The 26,451-nt window shown below is 37.2% G+C and overlaps 1 protein-coding gene across 2 annotated transcripts in view; it reads left to right on the forward strand.

The window, feature by feature from the left end:
• The window catches only part of TRRAP (transformation/transcription domain associated protein), a 74,292-nt gene that overhangs the window by 7,301 nt on the left and 40,540 nt on the right, over window positions 1-26,451 (forward strand). The window contains exons 13-40 of one of the 2 annotated variants that reach the window (XM_058849514.1): window positions 187-325; window positions 823-901; window positions 1,895-2,129; window positions 2,871-3,198; window positions 3,313-3,410; window positions 4,065-4,259; window positions 4,789-4,980; window positions 6,399-6,564; window positions 7,794-8,050; window positions 8,649-8,849; window positions 10,620-10,798; window positions 11,812-12,011; window positions 12,763-12,980; window positions 13,101-13,298; window positions 13,729-13,989; window positions 14,918-15,079; window positions 15,387-15,483; window positions 15,933-16,054; window positions 17,507-17,677; window positions 18,375-18,443; window positions 22,087-22,206; window positions 22,528-22,647; window positions 23,002-23,166; window positions 23,566-23,747; window positions 24,019-24,217; window positions 24,630-24,758; window positions 25,369-25,635; window positions 26,181-26,387. In XM_058849514.1, coding sequence (XP_058705497.1) covers window positions 187-325; window positions 823-901; window positions 1,895-2,129; window positions 2,871-3,198; window positions 3,313-3,410; window positions 4,065-4,259; window positions 4,789-4,980; window positions 6,399-6,564; window positions 7,794-8,050; window positions 8,649-8,849; window positions 10,620-10,798; window positions 11,812-12,011; window positions 12,763-12,980; window positions 13,101-13,298; window positions 13,729-13,989; window positions 14,918-15,079; window positions 15,387-15,483; window positions 15,933-16,054; window positions 17,507-17,677; window positions 18,375-18,443; window positions 22,087-22,206; window positions 22,528-22,647; window positions 23,002-23,166; window positions 23,566-23,747; window positions 24,019-24,217; window positions 24,630-24,758; window positions 25,369-25,635; window positions 26,181-26,387 — 4,956 coding nt within the window. The remainder of the gene's footprint in view (window positions 1-186; window positions 326-822; window positions 902-1,894; window positions 2,130-2,870; window positions 3,199-3,312; window positions 3,411-4,064; window positions 4,260-4,788; window positions 4,981-6,398; window positions 6,565-7,793; window positions 8,051-8,648; window positions 8,850-10,619; window positions 10,799-11,811; window positions 12,012-12,762; window positions 12,981-13,100; window positions 13,299-13,728; window positions 13,990-14,917; window positions 15,080-15,386; window positions 15,484-15,932; window positions 16,055-17,506; window positions 17,678-18,374; window positions 18,444-22,086; window positions 22,207-22,527; window positions 22,648-23,001; window positions 23,167-23,565; window positions 23,748-24,018; window positions 24,218-24,629; window positions 24,759-25,368; window positions 25,636-26,180; window positions 26,388-26,451) is intronic. The other variant, XM_058849515.1, reaches the window with a different exon arrangement.

The following is a 26,451-nucleotide window of genomic DNA, read 5'->3' on the forward strand; positions in this document are numbered from 1 at the left end:
CAATGTAAAAATATACCATTCCCCCCTCCCTGGGCATTTATGAAATGGCTGTTGTAATTTAGTTTTAGGATAAGGTTTTGGAAGAGAAACTAGTGAACTTTAATGGAGTGCTATCTCGCAAATGTAACACAAACCTTAAAATTAGAATGTTGTAGTTGTACTCATGTTACTCTTTTTCTGTTGCAGGAATTAGTGGCTAAATATTCTCAGCAAATGGTAAAAGGAATGTTGCAGCTGCTCTCCAATTGTCCAGCTGAAACAGCACACCTCAGGAAAGAACTCCTGATTGCTGCTAAGCACATCCTGACAACAGACCTGAGGAGCCGTATGTAGCACTTCCTTAAAGTGTACCTGTAAACTGGAAAGATTTCTTCTATTTCTGTCAGTTTAAGAGGCATATTACTTATTTTTATTGGACTATCACAAAATGCCAGGCCAAATAGAATTGTTGTGTGCAAGGTTGCCCAACTTGACATTTCCAGTAACTCATTAGTTATATGCAAAAAGATTTTCAAAGTTATAAATAAGCCGAGCATTTCTTTGTCTTTGCAAATATAATTGGCTTTGACTGGGTACTGCAGTGTTACTCAAAGGGCAAGTGTCAGTGGAGCAGACAATCACAAGAGATTGCTTGAAAATTTCCTTGTAAATGGCACTGTCCTTTATAAGCTTCAGGAATTAATTTTAGGATAAAATCCCTTTCTAACTTTAGGTTTAAATACCTAAGTTAAGTGTTTTAATGCTTAACTATCTTATTTTGATTATTTCCTTTGCTGATTGTTGTGTATGGCTTATTAATTTTTTCTGGTTTTTAAATTGTAGAATTTATCCCATGCATGGACAAGCTGTTTGATGAATCTATACTGATTGGCTCCGGATACACTGCTCGGGAGACGCTGAGGTATGAGAAAGTTTAGAGTAATGATCTGAGTGCCTGCCAGGGCTGCTTACTTTGAAAGTTATTAATATTTACTGCAGCCTCTGTATAGGGTCCTAAATCTTTGCTTCAGATAACTAATTTTATTAGATTGTTTTATTGGCAGAGCTTCTGCTGCTGTAACGGTGGCTTTTGCTTAACACTTTGATGGCACAGCATAGTAATGTGTGTGTAGGACAAAATAAGAGAAAATAGGTGAATGAAGATGATTTTGGTTTTTTGAATTGTGGAGGACAACCAAAACAGAGCAACCAATTCAGTATCTGCCCAATATTTCATGAAACACCCTAAATCTTATGTCTGGTGTAAAATCTGAGTGAAATTTAAACTGTTCTGTCAATGAATACTTTAAAACTTACTTGTTTGCAATTGAAAAAGTAAATGGAGAGAATACCTAACTTTCTGTGTCTTCAGTAATCTGAATTTTACATGAGCTTGCTGTCCAAGTTAGTATATGAACTAGGAGAATTACTTCATTTTGTTTAAGTACCAACATGACAACATGTGTTAGATTTAGAAGTATTTGATCTGCTAGATTCTTTACCTGTCATTTGAAATGAAATAGTTTTAAAATGTATCAGTTTTCATAACTGCATTTGAAATCATGAATCATTTATGATTGTGTGATATTACAGATTACCAGCACTGCTCAAGATGTGGGTAGCATGCATGTTGATGAAAATACATGGTGGGGTGTTCTGCTGTGAAGGAAGAAAGATGAGAAAGGCAATACCAGAGTTATGGGACTGATTGATCCATTATTGGTTAGATTGCACAGGTTAAAATTCCCTTGTGCAACCAGGAAGTCCTTATGAGCTCTGGGTTTGCATATGAAAACAGAAAGCTTACATTGAGAAATTTGGAGGCATCTCTAGGCAGTAATTATTTGCTTAGTCAAATTAAAAACATTTGTAATTGTGCTCAATGTGTTTTCCTCATTCCTTGTTTTGGCTGTAGACCCCTTGCATACAGCACCCTGGCAGACCTGGTACATCATGTCCGGCAGCACTTGCCTCTCAATGACCTCTCCCTGGCTGTCCAGCTGTTTGCCAAGAACATTGATGATGAATCCTTGCCAAGCAGTATCCAGACCATGTCTTGCAAACTTCTGCTAAATTTGGTAGACTGTATCCGCTCTAAAAGTGAACAGGAAAATGGAAATGGTAGAGACATCCTTATGAGAATGCTGGAGGTATTGATTCGTTTAAAGCATTTGATAATTGCTTGGATATCCTGTCAATCACATTTTACTTTCTCCTTTCTTCAGAAATGAGAATATGTAGGAACAGCCTGTGTACTGTATTTCACTTCAATGCTTCAGAGAAGGGCTCTTTAAAATGCTCTGCAAGTGTAGTAGAGATGCTTTGTCAACTCAGCTTCATTCAGTTGCTAGTTTCAAAGCAGGAAATTGAATGTCTGTTTTGAGTAGCTTGGTTTCTTTTAAATAATTTTATTCTAAATTTTAGTTACAATCTTTTTTTCCTTGCATAAGAGTATGCAAGAATTGTATTTTTTAATACCTTCTGGTTATAGGTATGCTTTTTGGTGTGGGGTTTTTTTTTAAGCCTTGAAAGAAGATCTTTGCACAAGTCCTTGGCATGGCACTATACAATCTGTACAATTAGAAATAGCTGCTCTTTGAAGACCTACTGATCCTTTTCAAAGATCTTTATATGGAATTTTTTTTTGTATTTTTGAAAATCAAGGATGCAGTAGTTGTTTGAAGAAGGCAAACTAGTTTATTGATACACTTGAAAACATTTTCTGTCATTTGAATGACTTAAAAATAGCTGTAAGTTTTATTGGTCTAGGTATGCTGATTTGAAATATTAGTTCTATTAAATTTAGGATGATTTTTGAAGAAGAAACTTATTTTATTTTTCTTTCCCCCCACCTCCCTGTTCTTTGATCTGCCTCTCCTCCTTTGCCTTAGGTGTTTGTTCTGAAATTCCACACCATAGCACGCTACCAGCTGTCTGTCATTTTTAAGAAGTGCAAGCCCCAGTCCGAGCTCGGGGCAGCTGAAGCCGCGTTACCTGGAGTGCCCACAGCAGCAAATGCAGCCCCTGTTCCTGTCCCATCTCCTGCCCCAGCCACTCCCGTGGCCCCTGCACCAGTACCTGTGTTTGAAAAACAGGGGGAGAAAGAAAAGGAAGATAAGCAGACATTTCAGGTCACAGATTGCCGGAGCTTAGTGAAAACTTTGGTCTGTGGGGTCAAGACGATCACGTGGGGCATCACCTCATGCAAAGCTCCTGGTGGTAAAACTGCATATTTAATTGTATTTATCTCTCGTAATTCTAGAGAAAAAAAAGCCTCTCCAGAATGAAAACAGATAGTATTTTTAATGCTGAACTATCTTATTCTTCTTTCAGAAGCACAGTTCATTCCTAATAAGCAGTTGCAACCCAAGGAAACTCAAATCTATATAAAACTGGTAAAATATGCAATGCAAGCATTAGATATTTATCAGGTATGTAACCTCCCCACATAGCATTTCTATTTATACTGTCACTGTATGTTAGATCTTTTATTAAGGATTTATTTGTCAGCTAAAACACAGATTATGCATATAGTAGATTTTCACTAAATCTTTACTTGGGACCACAACTATTGCAAAATGCTCAACATAAAGAATTCATTTCAAAAGTGTATTTCAACATACTATTTGCAAGCATCAGGTTATTTTCTCAACAGCTGTTTTTGTCTGTTCATGCAGGCAGGTCAGACTGGAAATAATTGTCTTTCATGTAGTGAATTAAATCTTTCCTTGAAAGAGATAGTTTAGCTAACAGTTGGAGCATTCACATGTCTGTGTTTATCTTCTGTAGTTACAGAAAGTAATAATGAAATGTAACTGTGTTTGGGTATCAACTAATTTACAAATACACTGATAACTCCTACTGCTGTCTTTCTCCATTTCTAACTTCCTGGTTTTAAAATTTGTTCTGGAAACACAAAATTTTAGTATTTTTGTCATGGTTGGCTCTTGTGCCCAACTTCAGGTTGTGTGGGGCTTGCATGTAAAACCCATAAAATCTCAGTTACCTTCAAAAACTATTTTAAAAGTAATGGGGAATAAGCTACTCAAATTCTGTAACCAGTGTATGTGTCTCAATTGCTGTAGGTACAAATAGCAGGAAATGGACAGACATATGTTCGAGTAGCAAACTGTCAGACAGTCAGGATGAAAGAGGAAAAGGAAGTTCTGGAGCATTTTGCTGGTGTGTTCACAATGATGAACCCTTTAACTTTTAAAGAAATCTTTCAAACTACTGTTCCTTATATGGTGGAGAGGATCTCTAAAAACTATGCTCTTCAGGTATGTTGTTTGCTTTTTGAATTGATAATGAACAGCATGTAGGAAAGAGCTTATGCCTTGAGGTACATATGGCTGACACAGAATTATAAATAGGAATATTGAAATTAGCATGTGAGATTTGAAGCAGTCTGTATAAAGAGTAGTCTATGAAAATAATTTAAAGATGGATTTTCAAAAAAACATTACCTAAGTGATGCAATACAAACATGAACACTTCAGTTTAGAAGATATGAATGAACTTAATTTTTGAAAAGTACTGAACATTATGGACTTGTTTTGTTCAGGTTTTTGTGCTAATATTCTACTGTTTTACAGAATGCAAATCCTATAATATCCATTTAAAATTTAACCTAAGACTCCAACATTAAGCTACATACGTGATTGTTTTCCACTGAGGACAAACATAATCTCTTGGGTAGCAGTGGAGATGGGGAAAGAAATTTAGATTTTTTTTTTAATGGATAGTACATTTATCCTTTTGTTCTTTTTATTACAGTAGTAATAAGTTCTCTGTGGTTTCCTATTGTAGATTGTTGCCAATTCTTTCTTGGCAAACCCTACTACCTCTGCTCTCTTTGCAACCATATTGGTGGAGTATCTTCTGGATCGTCTGCCAGAAATGGGCTCTAATGTGGAACTCTCCAATCTGTATCTCAAGCTGTTCAAGTTAGTCTTTGGCTCAGTTTCACTATTTGCAGCTGAAAATGAACAAATGCTGAAGGTAAAGGTCATTTGTGTTAAAAATAAGGGTGCTTTAAAAACAGCACTCTTAAGAGTTTTGCACAGTCCTAACATTTGAGAGTCATTTAATGTTTGAAGCACTTTTTGTGACACATCTCCATTTTTTCCCAAATTCCAAGTACGTGGTCTTGTTTATAAGAGATGGTTTCTGTGAATATTTTCTTCATATTTGAAACTATGAAGTGATGTTCTCATTCTGAATATAAATGGCTGATACACGACTGTGGTTGCCATAAGCCCATGTAACTTCATGATCAAGACAAGCATAAATTCTTGCATGTTTTCTCCCTTTATTTCTTTATTAACTTAAGAGTTTTGCTTGGATTGAAATCACTTTTTTTTTGTGTTGGTGAATCTTGTTCCCTTGTGTCATATTCAGAGACATGTACCTCTTGAGTTAGATTTTTCTATGCTCTTGGAAAGTCTGGGCTTATGTAATGCTATTTTTTCTACTGACAGCATATTGTGTATTCCAAGGATCTATTTATGTTGATGAGATCATCTCATTATTCAGTGAATTTAGAAATGCTGAGCTTGTAGCAAGAGTGCACTTTCCTCATAAAAGCAGCAGCTGCCTGTATCTAGAAAAGACATTAAGAATTTAATGGAACACTAATTGTTCTTTCATAGTTTTTCTTTGTTTTTCTTCCTTGTACTTTGCACCGAACAAAATTTCTGATACAGGTAACTTTGTAGAGCAGAAGGGGGATTACCAATTTCTCAGAATCTTTGAAAACTAACAGTAATATGAAGCAATATTCATATAATCTTTCTTTCATTCTTGCAGTTTGTCATCGGAATTAAGGTCACTTGGATTTTATAAGATGGAGATGGAGTTTAAAGAGTGTAATTTACTACCTTCACAGTTTCACGCTTCTGTTACTTTTTTTTGTTTCTGTAGGATGGATGATAGGGGCCTTGGGCAGACAATTTAATTGAATGATGAAGGCTGTTTGCAGCGTTTGCATAGCAATGTAGAAAGCTTTTTAGATGTTAATAATAGCCAGACCCGTTCCTGTTTGTCTCTGGTCCTTGAGAATACTGGTATTTATCAACTATTTTTGATGAATCTTGCAAGGTGCTCATGTCCTCTGCTCTAGAAAGGCCACCAGTTCCATAGCCTTTTTCACCTGAGAGAGTTTGCTTTCAAAATGTAATTTTAGCATTGACAAAAATTAGGAACTAGTGATGAAATTAGAGCGGGGTAAATTATTATTGTTAAATGTCCTCTCTTGCCATTCTGACACCTCTGATTTCTGCTCCACATTCCCAGGTACTTGAGAGGAAATATTTTTTCGTTGTCAGATTTGCAGAATCTCATGCTAAACTCTTGTACAGTACAATGATGATGATAAAATTTGATACTTTATTAATCTTCAAGCTTTATTTTCTTTATAGCCACATTTGCACAAGATTGTGAACAGCTCTATGGAACTTGCACAGACTGCCAAAGAGCCCTATAACTATTTCCTGCTGCTCAGAGCACTGTTCAGATCTATTGGAGGAGGCAGTCATGATCTGTTATACCAAGAATTCTTGCCGCTGTTACCAAACTTACTGCAAGGTAGAACAATACCTTCTTTCCCTGCCCCAGCTTCTGATTTTTTTTATGTGAATAGTAGTATTAAAGTTATGTTATGTAGTTAAAAACCCCTCAAAACTAAAGCCCTACCCCTGCTAAGTAGCTTTGGATTTTGATTTTAGCAATTGATTTAAATACCTTGAATGTGCTTATTTTCATTTACTATCAGCTGCTTCAGGCTCCATAGTTTTGGCTGCTTCACAATTTCTGCTGCTTCTTCTTCTTTTCATTGTGGGGCTGTTGGAGTTTTCTTGTTTCTTTTACTGGTTTGGGTTTTTTTTTTTTGTAATGCATAACTTTGTTGGCATAAAGCATTTGGGGGATGAGTGAGTAGGTGAAGGAACATTGCCAGGCCATCACTGGTTTTGTGGGGAGAACACGGCAGTGAAGCTCTGGCTGTTCTGCAGTTGAGGGCCTGTGTGCCCCTGCAAGGGCATGATAAATAGAAATCAAGTAGTGCCAGACTGCACAAAGAAATGGAAATAACAATCAGTTTGATTAATTGAGCATTTATGTTTGCAAGAACTGTGTTCCAAAAATACTGAGGGTGAGCAAGGAAATGTGGAGAGCTACTTAAACCTAAGGACAAGCTAATTAGAATTATTCCAGGACTGTAGACTGCTTCAGATCTACAGCTGTAGGGACAGTTTTTATTGTAGTTAGCAAATATATATGTTATCAATAAATCGTTATGTAAAAGTCATGTCAGTAGATTCATGGAGTATGTGAAATCTTTATGGGGAGAAAAATGACTTGGGGAATGTGCTTAGTCTGTATGGGACAATTAATGTACTTGAACTCAATGAATGTTTCTTTTCAGGATTCAAAATATCTTAAAAAACAGTTGTTCTGTCTGGATTTATTTTTTATTGTTACAAGGCTGAGGTTTGAGTCAAATTATCTTTTTCTCTTTTTTATCTGGTGTATTCAAATGCTGCCTTACTGAACCCAATATTAAACTTTAAAATATACATAGATGCTTTTTCTTCTATATGTGTGTATATAAAGAAGCATTCACTGCATGACATCCTTAGATGTAAGTTAGAATAATGAATGGTATTAATATTTTGTTAATCCTTTATTTGCAGAGCTGTAAGCTCTACAGTGTTCAAAAACATCAGGTTCTTCTGAAATTAGGAAATAGCAATTTTTAGCAGTAAACTGTGGACTGTCTTTTTCCTGTGGGTGTATAACTTATCCATAATTTTCAGGACTTAATATGTTACAAAGTGGCCTTCACAAACAGCACATGAAAGACTTGTTTGTAGAGCTCTGCCTCACTGTGCCCGTTCGTCTGAGCTCGCTGCTGCCTTACCTGCCAATGCTGATGGACCCCTTGGTGTCAGCTCTCAATGGATCCCAGACCCTCGTTAGCCAGGGCTTAAGGACTCTGGAATTGTGTGTGGATAACCTGCAGCCAGACTTTCTGTATGACCACATTCAGCCAGTTCGAGCTGAGCTCATGCAGGTAAAAGTGTTGTTTCCTGTTAGACCACAAGAGGTCATTGATTTGCTGAATATTATTAGAAATTTGTGTGAAGCTTTGGTTACAAAAACTTGAAAAATCTGTCATGAAACCCACACCAGTCTGATATGAGTGAAGAAGGACAGTTGATGTTGTGCTGTTAAGCTGAAAACTCTGAAAATTTAGAAGTGATTTGTTTCTCCTATATACTTCGTTAAATGGTTACATTCTATTTATTTTATTTGCTTTTATATTTCAAAACTAGCTCTGAGCTTAATTCAGTCCAGACTTAACTGGCCTGCTTTTTCAGTTAACAGTTTTGTTTAATATTCATCATAAACATGGAACTGCCTTCCAGGATAGCAAAGATTTTGTAGCTGATGACAGTAGTCTAATCTAAAACTGCTTTTAGGGCAGCCTTGTTACAAAGCACTTGGGCTGTTGTGGACTTACACTGCTTATATTCAACCTTGATTAGAGACTTATGCAGGGTCAGTTACCCAAATACAATAATAAAGTGTTTTCCTTGACTTTTTTTTAAATTACAACTCAAACAATGTTAAGGTAAGCCTGGTCTGCCTGTGTGCCTTTCAACCCCCAGGCTTTGTGGCGAACCCTGCGCAATCCTGCTGACAGCATCTCCCACGTGGCTTACCGTGTGCTTGGGAAATTTGGTGGAAGTAACAGGAAGATGTTGAAGGAATCACAGAAACTACAATATGTGGTCACAGAAATCCAAGGACCCAGTATTACAATTGAATTTTCAGACTGTAAAGCATCCATTCAGCTCCCAATGGAAAAGGTAAGGGCTTAAGTTACTTTAAATGCTGAGAAACATAAAATATCTGTCTGGATGTTCTTTCTTGATTTCTTCTATAAACTGTGTGAGATTTTACCTCCAAAATAATAGATTGAGGCATGCTGTACTCCTCTTAGGAAGTAATAGGATACGGAGCTAAACTGGTCCAACTAAATGTTTTCACAGAATGGGTAAGGTGGGAACTTCTGGTATATTGCTTAGGTTAGGAGCAGGAATGTCATCTAAAAGTCCCTATTTGCTTTTTGAAATGTACCAAAAATTTACAGTAGAAATTCTTCAGTGGTGATTATTCTCATGACTCCAGTGATTTGGTTTTGTTTGCTGTCTCTAGAAGCACTTTGAACTGTACCAGCTTTCATCTGGCAGTCACGGTGTATCACAAGTGCTTAGTTCTCACTAATTACAGCAATCTAATCTCTGAGAGTGAAACTGGATTCTGAGATAATTTGGTCTGTAGAGTTTTAATACTTACCTTTTCAATTAGACTTTCATAAGTAGATATGATCTAAATGTAGTAAGCAATTTTCTTCACAGGCAGCTGGCTCTCTGGCTCCATCCAGCCATCAGGCTTAAAAATAGCTTGGAAAAGTGATTCTTAAAATGCAGATTTACTGATTTCTCCGCTGTACTGAAGCTGATGAATTGAATACTTATAAATACTGTAGCTGCTGACATTTACCTCTTCTGCTAAGTTTAATTCAAACTAAGTTTTCCAAAGGATTTTAACATCTAACGTTGATATAGAGCAATCATCAGCTGCTTGGTGTTGAACAAGAAAGTGTTATCTGCTGAACACTGTGTATCTGAAAAGGAAATGTCAAAATACAAAGGAAAAAAAAAAGTGGAATAAATTGAAAACAAGAAATCCTGGTTTTCGTTCAGTGCCCTGGTAGACTTTTGTGGTCTGTCCAAAACTATTTTTTCTTTTCATTGAGATGCTGTGATAAAAACTTGGGGTGACAATTAGTTAAGTAAATGGAAATACCAAGGAAGGAAAATGCCCACTTTGTAGCAGGGGCTTTTTGTGCATAAACTTATTAAGCATGGATGGTTAGATTTTACTTGCAACTGATAATTCCTTTTTTCATGCATTCCAGAACAATTTTTAATGCCCATCTCATTTATAGTCCTTTCTTTTGTGGGAGAAGGATATATATATATATATATACACTCACATACAAAATAGAAATTTTTCAAAGAGACTCCTCTTTTCAATTATCTTCATATCTTAAAAGATTGATTCGAATTATTCTCAAATGTATTAAATTTTATTGTGAAGGAAGAGTACTATTTCCATTAAATTACTGGTGTTTAGAAGTTGCTTTCAGGGACATTTCATCATGCATGGAAAGGTACCATTTATAGATGAGTATAAATGCATTGTATACATACGGTATAAAGGGATTAGACACAGCAATTATTGCTGAAGGGAAGGCAAGGAAAATTTCTTTTTGGGGAAGGAGAGAGACAGAGTGAAGGTTTACCTCACTCATATCATGAAATGCTTTCTGACCATGGAGGTAGATGTATCTGCCATGAAACTCAGCACAGAAGCACTCAGTACAAAAGCACAGAAAGTACCATGGCATTTTCAGCCACGCTCTCAGGCCCTCTGCATTTCTTAAATTGGGCACTCCAAACTGTACATACTTTAAAAAGTTACTTTTGATGTATATTAATGACCATTCCCTTGATTAATGACCTTATGGTAAATGCCAAAAGCAAGAATTGTTTCTAATTGTTCCATCCTAGGCAATTGAGACAGCCCTGGACTGTCTGAAGAGCGCCAACACGGAGCCCTATTACCGCAGGCAGGCGTGGGAGGTCATCAAGTGCTTCCTGGTGGCCATGATGAGCCTGGATGATAACAAACATGCATTATACCAGCTTCTTGCACATCCCAAGTATGACAGTTCTTTAAACGTAAATGTGTATGTAAAATTTATGGTGTCTTTGGAGCAACCTAGTTTAGAGACAGTGATTAGTCTGTGCAATTCATGGGTTTTTTTTGCCTGCTGGTGAAAAGGAATTTTGTTAGCATGTTTTTTAATGCCAATGGCATATTAATGTTTCATAGTTTAATTTTCTTGCTCTAATTACAGTCCAGTGTATAATCTATTACATATGATGAATATGATTAATTTTAATTTCATTTATTTAAATAATTGGAATATTCTGCTGCTTAATTGTATTTTAAAGATTAACTTAGATTATGACATTCTGTATGTACATCTAAGCTTTTACTAAAGTGAAAGAAAATTTAGTTTCATTTAGTGACTAAGCTATAGCATAGTCACACACAACCTCTGTTTGTCTTCATGTGGGAGCCTTTTATTGAAGCTTTTCTTACATGTTTTGCAATTTTAGTCATTGATATTTCACGAGTTCATTGCTTTTGGACAACTTTAACATCTTTGCCCAAAAAGTGTGGGCTGACTTTGACTCTTACTATGTATTAAGTGTAGCTAAAGAGTATAGTAGCTTTCACAGTTTGGGCTTGTTAGACTTGACATAAATATAGCTTTGCAATGAATAAGTTTTGTTGGGCAGTGATTTGATAAATAATGTTTCAGTCGTTCAAGATTAAAATCAAATGTCATTTTAAAAAAGGAAAAAATGTCAAAATATTGAAAATGACATTCTGTAATTGAGTTGCAGTGTGATGCCTGTATACCTATTATTGCATATACGTGAATATTCTGAGCCACTGGCTTTAAATATTCCTGATGAAATTGAGCTATCCATCATGCTGGAGACCAGTAGCTGACAAAATTAATATGGGCTGAGTGAACTGGTCTAGCTCTATCAAAACGAGGGGAAAACAGGAGGTGGAGAAGGAGTTAGACATGGAGAGGAAACTCTCAGTGAAGCACCTGGCAGTGGCTGTGATGGAGCTGGGGGTGCTGCACTTGGCAGTTCTGCTGAGCACAGCGTTGTGTTCCAGCTTCACAGAGAAGTCCATCCCCAGCGTGATCATCTCTCACCGCTACAAGGCCCAGGACACCCCGGCTCGGAAGACGTTTGAGCAGGCCCTGACCGGGGCCTTCATGTCGGCCGTCATCAAGGACCTGCGGCCCAGCGCCCTGCCCTTCGTGGCCAGCCTGATCCGCCACTACACCATGGTGGCCGTGGCTCAGCAGTGTGGTGAGTGCAGGGACACAGCTCCTGGGGCCTCCAGCAGAGCTGTGGAGAGCTCTGTGCTTCTACCCATAGCAGTTTGTTCTGAAAAGTCACAATATTGCAGTTGCTTCTGGGTAACTATGCTGGATTTTTGTTTGCCAGGTGAATTATGCTTTAATTCTTTAGGGCAGTAGAAATTATTAAGCAGATTTTAAAAAACACAATCAGTCATCTAATAATGCTCTGTAAATGCTACAGCCAATGAAATAACTGCAGCATGGAACAGCTTATATAGTTCCAGAGCATTTGTGTAACCTAATACCCACAGCACTATTTGCAGATGGTCTTTAATTGGGTTGTTTCCAGTTGTGGTTTTGAAGGACCTTTAGAGGAACTAAGTAAATGTTGGAGCACTGCAGTGTCTTATATCCATGAAGAAAACTTTTAGTTTGGGCTGTATGACAAGTAATTTGGTAAAAGGCATACTAGAAGCATATCAGTCTTCACTGTCACATTAATGTAACTGGGATTTTTATGACTCTTCATTTTAATTAAATCTTCTTGCATTGCATAGCCTAGTGCATAGAAGAAAATATTCAAGTAGATATAATCTTTTTTTCTTCTAGGAGTCCATTTATATGCAAATAGGCACAGGGCTTACTGGTTTTGCCATCAGCTAGTCCAAGGAGTAGTAAAATCTAATTAAAAGACTATTCATATTGCAATATCCATTGTTTTATCTTTATTTCCCCTCCCCCCCTGTTACAAATTCCAGGTCCTTTCTTGCTGCAGTGCTATCAGGTTGGGAGTCAGCCTAGCACAGCCATGTTTCACAGTGAAGAAAATGGGTCAAAAGGCATGGACCCTTTGGTGCTTATTGATGCCATAGCAATCTGCATGGCATATGAGGAGAAAGAGCTCTGCAAAATAGGAGAGGTGGCCCTAGCAGTGATATTTGATGTTGCGAGCATCATCTTGGGTTCAAAGGAAAGGGTAAGATTTTTTAAAAAGTATTAAAATTATTGAGTTTCAGCCAATGCAGTTTTGCTTCTAAAATTTTGGAGGCTACCAGTAAGCTGAGAAAAGGAAACTGATCCATTTCTTTGTTTCCAGGCTTGTCAGCTTCCCTTGTTTTCATACATTGTGGAACGTTTATGTGCTTGCTGTTATGAGCAAGCTTGGTATGCTAAACTAGGAGGTGTTGTGTCCATTAAATTTCTTATGGAACGGCTGCCACTGATTTGGGTCCTCCAGAACCAGCAGACTTTCCTGAAGGCACTTCTCTTTGTTATGATGGACCTAACTGGAGAGGTATGGAATGAATGAATTTTATCAAATAGTGTGGGGAAAATTTCTGGTCTTAAATTCACACAGATTGAACTCTTAGTAATCTTGATTTTGCTGGACTTCAGAATGCATTTTACCTGCAAGAGCTAGTAGTGAATTCTAGTAATTTTAACTCAAATCAAGATCTGAATTTAGGAATGAGATCATATTTTTCCACATAACTTTGCTGAAGTTTTTGAGATTACACTTGCTGCTTTCAGAGTAGAAATGTACAGACCACATGTAGATCACAAAAGAACACAGATTCACTATCACTTACCACAGAATTACTAAGCTTAGCTGGAAATCAAAATCACAGGATTCATCAAAATCAAATTCTAAATTGATGAGTAATGTGTAGATTTGTGATCTTTGTTCTGTAATTAGCTGATAAGAATGATCTCTGATGCCTCAGGTTTCCAATGGAGCAGTTGCTATGGCAAAGACCACATTAGAACAGCTCTTGATTAGATGTGCAACTCCTTTAAAAGATGAAGAAAAAACAGAAGAAATCCTTGCAGCACAGGAAAAGTCTTTCCATCATGTCACACATGACCTTGTTCGAGAAGTGACCTCTCCAAACTCCACTGTGAGAAAACAAGCCATGCATTCCTTGCAAGTGCTTGCACAGGTCACTGGCAAGAGTGTCACAGTCATCATGGAGCCACATAAAGAGGTAAGCAGAAATATTTACTGAACTGGAGCTTGAAGTTGTTTTCCAGTTTGGATTTGCAGAAATGCTTTTCTTAGTATGTTTTTCCACACTGATGAATTAAGTTTGTAGCACTTTGATAGCATATGTCAATTACTAAGTTTTGTTGTTCAAACATACACAATGGCTGGAGATATTCATACAGTCTCTGCCTGACTCTTAGCCAGTATTATTATGCCCCAAATCATGGGCTGCTTATCCTGCCACCTATCAGATATGGACTAGGTCGTACAGACACTACACTTTGACACTCAGATGTGTTATTCTCTAAATACATGTCATTATTGCTATGCCTTTCCCTATCCAGAAAGAGACTATAAAGTTCAAAGCTGGTTGAAATAACTTTTGGCTAGATACTCCTTAAAGCTGATATTGTTTAGTCTTTTGGAAGATAATTGAATGCACACAAGTCTTAAGGGCCTTGACAACATTCCAAATTATACTGAGATGCTTCCTAATTGATATCTTACTTTGCAAAAGTTGTTTAATGAGGAAAGTCAGAAGTTGGTGTAATGGAAAAAAGTTACACAAACTTTTTTGGTTTTCTGATGTTTTAGGAACTTAAAATATTCTTGTTTCTTGACTCTTTGAAATGCTTCAGTCTATGAATTTCTTTGTTCATGATGTGTGAAGTTACTAAATATCATAGATCTGTTCACAGAGAATATGTATTAATTACATATTGAAACACTGTTTTGCAAACTGACTGTGAATCAAAGTAATTCAGAGAATTACTTTTTCTCTTGCTTACTTATTTCTCAAGACCCATTTGGAGGCACAATAGAAAATGGATACAAACCCACACCTATGACTAATGGTGTCTTCTCAGTGGCTGGATCTGTGGGGTCATTTCAGTAGCTACTAATTCAGTAATCTGAATTACATCATGTAGGTTCTCCAGGACATGGTTCCTCCTAAAAAACATTTGCTTCGGCACCAACCTGCAAATGCCCAGATTGGCCTGATGGAGGGAAATACATTTTGCACAACCTTGCAGCCCCGATTGTTTACAATGGATCTGAATGTTGTGGAACACAAGGTTTTCTACACAGAGGTACTTTCTTTTTATGTTCTCATCTTTGAATGTAGATAATTCTGTATGATGGTGTTAGTACTTTCATTGTTAAGAATACATATTTTTCTTTGGCATTTTAAACTTTTACTGAAACGTAAGAATTTCCCTTTTGAAGCATCAAGTGAAATCTGCTTTGCCAGCAGCAGTTGATGCAGAAGATCCTCTGGTTTTGAGTTAAGACAAAACCAAGGTGCTGTGTATAAAAAGCTGTTTGTAAAGGTGGGATGAAATAATGCTGTTTCAAATGTGAGTAGCAATATTAAAATTATTGTTGATTTTTTTCCAGTTACTGAATTTGTGTGAGGCTGAAGATGCTGCCCTAATGAAACTACCTTGCTATAAAAGTCTTCCATCACTTGTACCTCTTCGAATTGCAGCCTTAAGTAAGTAAAACCTCCTAAACAAGACTTGATGCAGTTAAGTGCCCTTGTGAGCAATGGGCAGTCTGCTTCCTGAGATCAGCAGAAAACCTGAGCACTGGAAGACTGATGACTGCTCTCCTGAGGTTACAGTCTAATGGAGAGAATAATGGGAAAGTATCGCTTCCTTCTTAATGACTAGAATTCAGTTTTCTGAAAGGAACCCAAAATATTTTAAGATTAATTATGTTACAAAGCATTAGGAAAACTATAGAATGTTAACAGAATTATCATTCTTTTACTATTTTATGATGCCTGTTGATTTTGGCAATGCATACAGTGCTTTAGCTGTCTGCAATTTGAGATGACATAAAAAGGAACTATAAGAGAAGCGGTGTAAAATTAGGGTTTATTTTCTCCTCTCCTTTGAAATTGAGTTAACAAAGAGAACAAATTTACTTTGATATTTGCAGATGCTCTAGCTGCCTGCAATTACTTGCCTCAGTCAAGAGAGAAAATCATTGCTGCACTTTTCAAGGCACTGAATTCAACAAATAACGAGCTGCAGGAGGCAGGAGAAGCATGCATGAGAAAGGTGACTGTATTAGAACAACATTCCTTTTGAGGCCATTGTTCTGTCTGCTTTACTTCCTTGGTATAAGAGTTCTTGGGATTTCTCTGTAGGAAATAGTATTGCTCTGTTCAGTTTTTGTTAGTGATGCTGATAAAAGTTTGTGTCAGGTGTCTTTGTTTGGGATTTGAACTTGGCCATAAGGAATTATCCAGGTTGTAATTAAGAATTATAAGCTCTTGGATAAGGACCATGATAAATCTTTCAGTCTTTCCTTCTTTCTGTTGGTCTGGTCTTTGTAAATGAGTCTTCTTTTCTAAATAGCATCAATCCTTCTCTGTTTTGCAAATGTGCAGGCTTGGCTTTATTGTAAAAGCTCTTTCCATGCTTTGTCCATGTTCCTAAAAGAAGTGGTGGAGATCCCATAGTAGGTTTTGGAAAAATAAAGCAGGACAGTAGTGTTAGACTCTCCATCACGGTGGTTACCTTAAGGAGCGGGACCCTGGCTGTCCTGTTGGAGGTCAGAATTGGTGTCCTTGCCTGACACACTGGCCTGTCTGTCCTGTGGATGCTACATTATCATGTATAGAGGCTGGAAGGACAAGGAAAGGATATTCTTTCATCATGATTTGTTGTTCAATAACTATGCCTAATTCTGATTCAGCAAGATTTTAATTCCATTCTTCTAAATGAAAAAAAACCCAAAAAAACGAAAAACAAAAACAACAAAAAAACCCCATACCAAAACGAATGCAATTACTTACAGCCTTGTTGTAATGTTGTGTAGATGGGCTGACATGGAACAGAGAATATAACACCAGTAATGCTGTGGTTTGCATTTGTTTGTGCCACTGACTGGTCAGCAGTTGTGTGTCTTTTCATGTCACTGTGGTCATGAGAAGGAATGTGCTTATTATTTATGGCTTGTTAACAACACAGTTGGGTTGAGAGGTAGCAAATAAGGGGTGTTCTGACCTATACCTCAGATTTGTCTGATTGTTTTTTTCCTGTGATAGGCTCATGCCTGCAGGATATTTGGTTATGATAGGAAATATTCTCTGTGGCTGCTTGCAGCCAGGCTCTTTTGACCTTTTCTGTTTCTCAGGATGCATGCAGATTGCAACACAGAAATTTGCTCTGTTGCCTTCAGCCAGATTCACAGGCAGTTCTTAATAAATGGTCTAAGCAGTTTGTTCATAGCTGTGCATTTAATTTATGGCTGTAGCAGTTCTTTCAGTCTGTAATTATGATCTCCTACTTGATTATTTTACGGAATGTCCTATGGTGTGTCAGAAATACCTCAGAGCTTCCCAAATCCATCTTGTCACTGTGTATATTTCCAGCACTAGATGTTGTTTGAATTGTTGCATTCTGAAGGAACAAAATAAAAGAAATCAAGTCAGCTTAGTCTATTTTGTGCTTGCACAAAAGTCACATCCCTCTCCACCTGTATCTTAATTGTGCATTTTCTTGCAGTTCTTGGAAGGAGCTACCATAGAAGTTGATCAAATTCATACCCACATGAGACCATTGCTGATGATGCTGGGAGACTATCGGAGTCTGACCCTCAATGTTGTGAATCGTCTGACATCAGTCACTAGACTTTTCCCAAACTCTTTCAATGATAAATTCTGTGATCAGATGATGGTAAGCCCATCCAAGTTTTTATTTTAGCCCTTCCAGAAGAAATTTTCTTTTAGCTACTATTTTTGTTGGTGAAAAATCAAAGAAGTTCAGTGCTGACTCAATGTATATGCTGGAAGTAAAAGATTTTTGTTTAACAATTAGTGAAAAAACCCAATTTCTTTACATTTTGAGTAAATTTCTAAAGGGCTTCTAAACCAAAAAGTTAAGAGATTTTTTTGCTTGGACAAATTTATCTTTAAGCAAGTTGCCATCAGCACCTTCAACAATTTTACTTCCCAATGCACTAAATCTGTTTTGGTGCTTTCTTGGTTTATAAAATTTTGGGAGGTATTACTCTGTTTATTTGCAGTGTTTAAACTGAATATGTGAATTCCTTATCCCCTGGCATGAATATTTAAATATTTAAGTACATACACATCAAGCAAGTCATCAAAGAAACGTAAGACTCTCAGACTTAAGTTTTTTGTGTGTATATGTATATATATATATATATGTACTTGTAATCCCTGCTTTATTGAATATGGAGAGGACTTCTAGCAACAGTAAACTTTTCAACCTGAGGGAATGAAAATAACTGATAATTCTTCCCTTTGTTTCCTTCAAAGAATTATTTCTGCCTCTACATTGTCTCTTGTAGCATATGCTAAAATGGAACTGTCTAATTAGAAGAATAATACTAATTATCCTTCCTTTATAGCAACACCTGCGCAAATGGATGGAAGTTGTAGTTATTACACACAAAGGTGGACAACGAAGTGATGGAAATGTAAGTTAATGAATGCTTTTATGTGAGAAGAGAAGGAATAAGTAGTATTAATGTTTTGGAATTAAAGAATTTATTCAGTTGTAAATGCTGCCATAACTGATTACACACTGGTTCTTTGTTACAAGCTAACAGACTTGTTGAATTGAATATAGAATATTGAATATCTGTTGGAAGTCTCAGTAAGAAGAGCTTCTTATCTCCTGGCAATGGTTACTTTAAAGACTGTTCTAGGTTAGTGTGGGAACAGCTCAAGCATTTCTTTTCCCCCCTAGGATTTTCTGCTTAGAAATCTGTTTTTCACTGGAATGGCTGATGAGAGCAGCAGCATAATCCCCCTTTTTTCATTAATATGTTTGATATTCATACCATAGCCTTTAGAAAATTATACATAATGATAACATAATCCCTGTTAATTTAAAATTAAATTTATTAAAACCAAGTTCAATATTTACTTTGCGGGATCACATTAAAATCACTCTCCCAGTGAAACTAATGGCCTCAGTGTTGAAGCAGGGGAAGCTGATCAGTTCTCTTATAAATGGAAAACTTGTGCAGTGTGATGTCAATACTTTGTGCTCTTAGCAATACTGATGGGAATTCCTGCTTTGGTGCAGTTTCCTGTTCATTACCAGAAATCCCATAATTCTATTAAAGTTTTAATAAATGCTTTTATTAAGTGTTGAGATTTATGATTGCACCTAAGAAAAAATGGGGGGAATTCTATTAATATCTTTGTTTTTCAAATTAGAATGAAAATATGTTGGCTTTCTATTTCCCTTAAAACACGGAAATGGCTTAATGGCTTTTTATTTCTCTTTCCTGTCATTACGAAGAAAGCTTTTAATCTGAATTCGGCCATTTTTTTTATATTAGATCTAGATGATCTCTAAAGAAAGAGAATTAGATTGGTTTCTTATGTTTTAACTAAAACACTATGCATTCTTCAGTTAACCTTATTTTATTCATGTCAGAGTAGTTCTAAGGCTTTCATATACTTTTGGGATTCACTTTTTCTCGAATATCATGATTACAGATATCTTGCAGTTCTTTTTATAGCAAATGTCTTTTAAACCACAATATGGTACCTCCAGAACAGTTTTTATTTGTCACTCCCCTGCTTTTAATGTCTTTTGTTGATGTTTTCTGTGTAATTATGTGTTTAGGGGGATATGTGATATTGAGTGGGGGTACACACCAGACACTTGAGAAGGAATCTAGTGTCGCATCTTGAGGGAGAAGTCTGAAAATGTTTCAAGTGGAATTGTGTCAATGCAAAGCTGATTGAATATTACAATTGCTTTGGCAGGCTGTGTTCATGTGTCTGGATGTACATTGTGCTGTTGAAAAACTGTCTTCTAAATGTAGAAAAACAGGCATGATGAAACTGGTGGTCAGTTATTGTAGCTGGCATTTCACTTTCTCTCCTTTCTTCACGAGCCTAGTGAGATTCCACCATCTGAGACACTCATTAAAAGCAGTGTTGGGGGAAGTGGGTTGGATCATTCAGACTGTGTGGTTAAGCAGAGGAGGTGGTGAGCACTCAGTGGAGAGCTGAACTGAACAGGAAAGCCCAATGTTCCCTACCTGTACTCGAGCTGTTCCAAACCTTTCATCCTTTCCAGCAGCATGGGATGAAGGTGACATTTGTTGATGGTGTCAGACAGTTCTCAGCATAGTGTAGATAGTGCTGGTCAGCAAGGCCTGTTAAGGAATAGTTCAAAGGTCTGTGGAGTGAGTTTTCATATGTAAATGGTAACTAGAGACAGACTAAAAACTTAGTTAGAAATGCTGCATAATGATGGCTATTGTAACGATCCACACTGATGCCAGAATAACTAAGCCTTGTTCACCTAAATAATTTATGACAGGCCTGCTGTGATCCTGAGCTCTGATCTGGCTGTTTGGAGAAATGAACAAATTAAAACATAATACGTTAAGTAGTGATTAAAATCTAATTTGTTGGTCCAGGGAATAAAATATATGATTTAAATCTTTCTTCCTCTCTTCCCTGCCTCTCTAAGGCATGGGATTTCGGGTCATGTCTGGTAATTGAAAGAATAAGTTTTGAGTAAATGGTTGCCTCCAGCTGTTCCTCTTGTGAGAGGGTGGAAATTTCCATGGTGGAAATTCTGCATTACAACCTAGGAGGACTTTATAGCTCTAGAGGACTTCATAGCTTGGTAGTTCAAGTACTGAAAGTGGTTTTGTAATAGATGCTGGCCAAATTTGTCTTCAAAGATGCTAAAACATTGTTTCTCCTGACTTAATAATCTCTATTATCTTTTTAGTCAGTATAAATATTTGAGAAGCTATGTCTGATTAATGTAAAAGTAGAAAAAAGGATGCTTTTCATCCTAGTTCTTTGGAGGACAATTTGGAGCATGTGAGACACTCATTGTCTCCATTCCTTCCGTTTGAGATGAGGAAGTTACTGAGCTGAAGTTAGACTGCAGCCTGAAGAATAGCATGTGCTGATTTGTACATTTATTTGATATTTTTGTGAGCTTTTTCCTTTCATGCTGTGACTTCTGTTTTGGTTCAGCCCTCTACGGAAGGGGTAGAGGTGAGAAACTCAGTGGAGGCACCAGGAACTTTTTTTGTTGTCATGGTTTCTTTTGTTGTTGTTTTGTTTGGTTTTATTTTTTCTTTTAACTTGTGGTTTGTTAGTTTTATTGTTGTGTTTTGGGCACAGTGCATTGTGCCTTTGAGTGCAGTGCTGTGAATTGTCTTCTGTTTGTCTGTGGCAGAGCTGTTTTGATCACATTGCTGTTAAGGATGTTGAGCATGTTTGTACCAGGAAGAGCAAGATTTTTAGTTTCTGTGAAGGCTTAAGTGGTTTCAAAAGGTTTTTATGTATTTTCAGCCCTACACTTCAGTCCATGAGAGGAGTCTTGTAGGGTCTGTCTGGGCAGATCAGGTTAAAGGAGTGGAGCCTAATACTTCGTGTTTAAATTCAGTTGAGAAAATGGATACTGCACACTGGAACTTGGTTTTAGAGAGATGTGAGGGTGGATTTGTTGTTTTTTTCCTTTCCTTTTCCTTACTGAAGGAAATCTGCACTCTAGCTAACTGAAATACGGTCTGTATTTAAATGACACAATGAAAAAAAGAGTGAAATTATTTTTGACTCCTGGAGAATTTAATAATATCTAGTGAGAGAACAGAGCTGACTTTATAGTAACCAGCTGTTTGTGAGACTGGCTGAACAGTGCTGGGAGAAAGCTGAATCTCTCTTTCTCCATGCGTAATCTGGGGGTGTGGGAGAAGTGGTTTAGGGAAAGTGGAAGGTTTATGGAAGGTCTGGCTGTTTGATGCATGACCCACTTGGTGTAGAGCAGTGAGCACTCTGTAACTCCTCCATCAGCAGTATCATTCCAGTGTTTAGCTCTTGCCTGTAAAACACCACTCTACTGGCAAGGAAAATAAAATTTAAACCATGATATTACCAGAGGGGGAAGGGCAGACTTCCACAAATGCAATTTTTTCATGCATTTTATGGTAAGTGGATGCTGTGTGTATGTTAACCCTTTGTATCTGGCTGCTGGCTATGCTAATACAGAAGGAAAAAAAGAAGTAAAATGTGTGATACTGTTTTTATACATTCTAGCCAGTAATATTTAACTATGTTTCTTTTTACCTGTAGGAAATGAAGATTTGTTCAGCAATTATAAATTTATTCCATCTGATCCCAGCTGCCCCACAGACTCTGGTTAAACCTCTCCTGGAAGTTGTTATGAAAACAGAACGAGCAATGTTAATCGAGGTAAAAGTGGAAGTTAACATGGCCAAAATTTTTGCTTTATAGTCTTAAACATTAGTATTTTATAATTATAATATTTTAAATATGGTGTGAGAACATTTGATATAATAAATATGCTCTTCAAACCTTTAGGAGGTATTAACATTTGTCTTGAAACCTTTAGAAGTGAAGTTTTGAAAGTGTCAATAAATTCTCATCGTTCAAGTTGTGAACATTTTATATCTGCATAAATGCCAAGTCAAATGTATTTTATTGAGTGGTAGGAAATCAGTGGTAAATACTCTATACTCTGCATTTTTAATTTAAGTTTTATGAATTTTTCAGGCTGGCAGTCCATTCAGGGAACCACTGATAAAGTTTTTGACGCGTCATCCCTCCCAGACTGTGGAGCTGTTCATGATGGAAGCCACTTTAAATGATCCACAGTGGAGCAGAATGTTTATGGTAAGCTGTGTGGGGAGAGGAGCAGAAAAAACCCCTCAACTTGACAAATCTGATGAACAAAAAGGTTTCATCTTTTGCATTTTTTTTCCCTGTATGACCTTGTAGTCCTTAATCATGGTCTTACTCTTGACTTCAGGATTCCTGTTCCTGGTTTTGTATTTGTTTGTCCTGAGGTGTTGATTTTATACCTTTCCAGATCATGTAAGGCTCTTACTGAAGTGTAGATGTTATTTTTATATACGTGAAATATAACCTCTGCAACTTTAGTGTGGAATATAAAAGCTACAGGATGATATAGTTGCCTGGTATTTTGGCTTTTAAAGGTTATTAAAATTATTTCTTCCCCTTTTGCAGAGTTTCTTGAAACATAAAGATGCCAAACCTCTGCGGGATGTACTGGCAGCTAATCCCAACCGATTTATCACCCTGCTGCTGCCTGTGGGTGCCCAGGCAGCCGTGAGGCCCGGCTCCCCCAGCACCACCACAATGCGCCTCGACCTGCAGTTCCAGGCTATCAAGGTATTCATTCATCCGTGTTTGTCTCTGCACTGGACAGTTGCAACCACTTGAGCTACATGCCTTTTATTTCCAGGCTTTGTGTGTGTGTGTGTATTACAGCTCATAGAAAACCACTTGTGAAAATGTGGAGTGTTTGTAGTCAGAGCTGCTCTGAGAAGGGAAAAGAGACTTAAATTAACTATGCTTTTTTTGTCAAGGAGGATACAAGAGGAAGGCATGACAACAGAAACAGAAATTTACTTTTCTTAATCTAAACTATTTTGTGTTTCATTCTTTTGTTTTGCTGTTGAATATTTTAGAGACCTTAATTGACTTTAAGCAAGTGCTTGTATATCATTATTTCTCCTGACAGATCTCTTGTGTGTTGACTGTGCATTTGTCTTGTTTTGCTTTGGACAGATCATAAGTATTATTGTTAAGAATGATGAATGTTGGTTAGCAAATCAACACTCCTTGGTGAATCAACTGAAACGTGTTTGGGTGAGTGAAGCTTTTCAGGAGAGACATAGGAAGGAGAACATGGCTGCAACGAACTGGAAAGAGCCCAAGCTGCTGGCCTATTGCTTACTGAATTATTGCAAGTATGTAAAAATCTTTTTTTCCTAGACCCTGCATGTATTTATTAAATTTTAATTTTGAAAATACTGTAAGGATATATAAGGCTACTAAAAATGGTTTGCAGTTATTGAAGAGAAAGTGTAATATATTTCATAATACTGCCATTAGCTCTAAAACCATGCCTGTGGTACTGGCTGCTCTTATTTCTCTGCTCCTTTAAAACCAAGATTAGTTTCATCAGCATAGTTTGTGTATTTTTTTCACAGAAGCTTTGTCCTTTATGTGTTTTCACAGAAGGAATTATGGTGATATAGAGTTACTCTTCCAGTTGCTCCGAGCTTTTACGGGTCGATTTCTCTGCAATATGACTTTCTTAAAGGAATATATGGAAGAAGAGATCCCTAAAAACTACAGTATTCCCCAAAAACGGGCTTTGTTCTTCCGCTTTGTAGACTTGAATGACCCAAACTTTGGAGATGAGCTCAAAGCCAAGGTAACTAAAGCAATTAAATCAAAGAAGCCTGGTATTTAGGTTTAATTTTCTTCTTGGGAACTAGGGCAACAAAACTCTCTTACTTAAATGTCAATGAGTTTGGTAATTGGCAGAGTCATTTAGGTGAAAATATCATACCTGAGGAAGAGCGATAATAAACAGAGGCAGCAATTCATCTTGTGTTCAATGCTGACTGCTTCAGTTTACACTTTCCAAGAATCTATGTCCTTGGAAGAGAGAAGGAGGGGAAAAAGTCAGGGTGTGTCTTTTTCTTGGGGTTTTATTTATAGTTTCCTTTTGTAAGTCAGTGAGTGTGTCCAAAGGCAGGTTTGCATGTGGGAGTATTTGAATGTTGGCTGCTGTTAGAAGAATGTAATAGTACAGTAAAAGTTGCTTTGTTTATATTCTGTAGGTGCTGCAACATATCCTGAATCCTGCTTTCTTGTACAGTTTTGAAAAAGGAGAAGGTGAACAGCTGTTAGGCCCCCCAAACCCAGAAGGAGATAATCCAGAAAGCATCACTAGTGTTTTTATAACAAAGGTAACAATTTTTGTTTACACTGAAGTATTTGAAAATTAAAACAAAAATTTGTCCTTCTCATTTGACTTTTCATTCTGATTTGAATTAGTTGTTTTGTTCTGAATATTATGGTCTGTTATGTCAAATTGCTTCATAATGTTGAATGTGAGATCCATCAGTCATCAGTAGAATGGGACTACAATTTTCAGTTTATGCTGTTTTCAGAATGTGTCTTTAGAAATGGGCCTTGCTTGGCTGTAATCCCAGTCTTTTTTATAAGGAAAGCTTTTCATGACCCAACATCAGTGTCTTTCTAATTCACTGCTATTTCATGGAACCAGTCAGCAGTTATAAAATAAATGTTGTTGAAGATGAGGGTTTTTTATTTCTTTCTTTTCATACGTTAGCAGTTTGGGAGTTCCCAGATGTGCTCATTATTTAAAGGTTCACACTTCAGAAGGTTGTTTTGTGTGTACTAAACTGAGTCAAGAAAGTAATTACAGGTTTTTAGTCTTCTTAAAAATCACTCAGAAACCAAAATTTTGGGACTTTGCCTTTATAATAATAGAAGTTGTTTTTCTTTTGCTTTTGTCAACTTCATTCTCTCGTCTTTGATCATGCCTTGAACCAGGTACTTGATCCAGAAAAACAGGCTGATATGCTGGATTCTCTGAGGATCTATCTGCTGCAGTTTGCCACGCTGCTGGTGGAGCATGCCCCCCATCACATCCATGACAACAACAAGAACAGGAACAGCAAACTGCGGCGCCTGATGACCTTTGCCTGGCCTTGCCTCCTGTCCAAGGCCTGCGTGGACCCAGCCTGCAAGTACAGTGGCCACTTGCTCTTGGCACACATCATTGCCAAATTTGCCATTCACAAGAAGATTGTTCTGCAGGTATTGACCATGGGCTTGTGTTAGGTTCCATAGAGTGCTTTCTTTCATTTTAAGATTCAGAGTAGAAGTCGCATGGTGGTTTTGAATGCTGAGTATAATTCAAACACCACCAACAATTGCAGAAGCAGCAGGCCAAATGTTTAATACAGATTTACCTGGGGATAGGAGAGTATAGAAAGAAGTTTGAAGACAAATGAAAGTGGGAAGGGTGTAAGTAAGACAAGTAGACCTTTTGGTCGAATTACCAAAATTGAGAATGTTTATTCATTCAAGAGACAGATCTTCAGTTGAGACACGATGTAGGGACTAAGGGAAAACTTCAAACGGGAAGTGGAGAGAGAGGAAGAAAAGGGAATGTAAAAGAAACAGAAGTATATGCTCTATGCTTCTGCTGCTGATGTATTATGATATTTTTAACAAATCATGGGCCTTAAGAGAAAAATTGTGTTTTTTAGAAAATGTGTTGTAGTTTCCCTTTCTTTAGAAATGCTTTGTTTTTGTAAATGCATACCATATTAATGTTGATGAGAAATTCTGCTGTTCAGGTTTTCCACAGCCTTCTCAAAGCTCATGCAATGGAGGCCCGAGCTATTGTCAGGCAGGCCATGGCTATCCTCACTCCAGCTGTGCCTGCTCGAATGGAGGATGGACACCAGATGCTCACTCACTGGACACGAAAAATCATTGTAGAAGAGGGCCATACAGTGCCCCAACTAGTACATATTTTGCATTTGATAGTACAGCATTTCAAGGTACTTGTACTGTTACTCTGGTACTCAGTGTATCTCCTGTATCAAGGATGCAAACAGTTTGATT

Source organism: Poecile atricapillus, chromosome 14 (assembly GCF_030490865.1).
Source record: "Poecile atricapillus isolate bPoeAtr1 chromosome 14, bPoeAtr1.hap1, whole genome shotgun sequence".
In the NCBI taxonomy this organism is placed as follows: Eukaryota; Metazoa; Chordata; class Aves; order Passeriformes; family Paridae; genus Poecile; species Poecile atricapillus.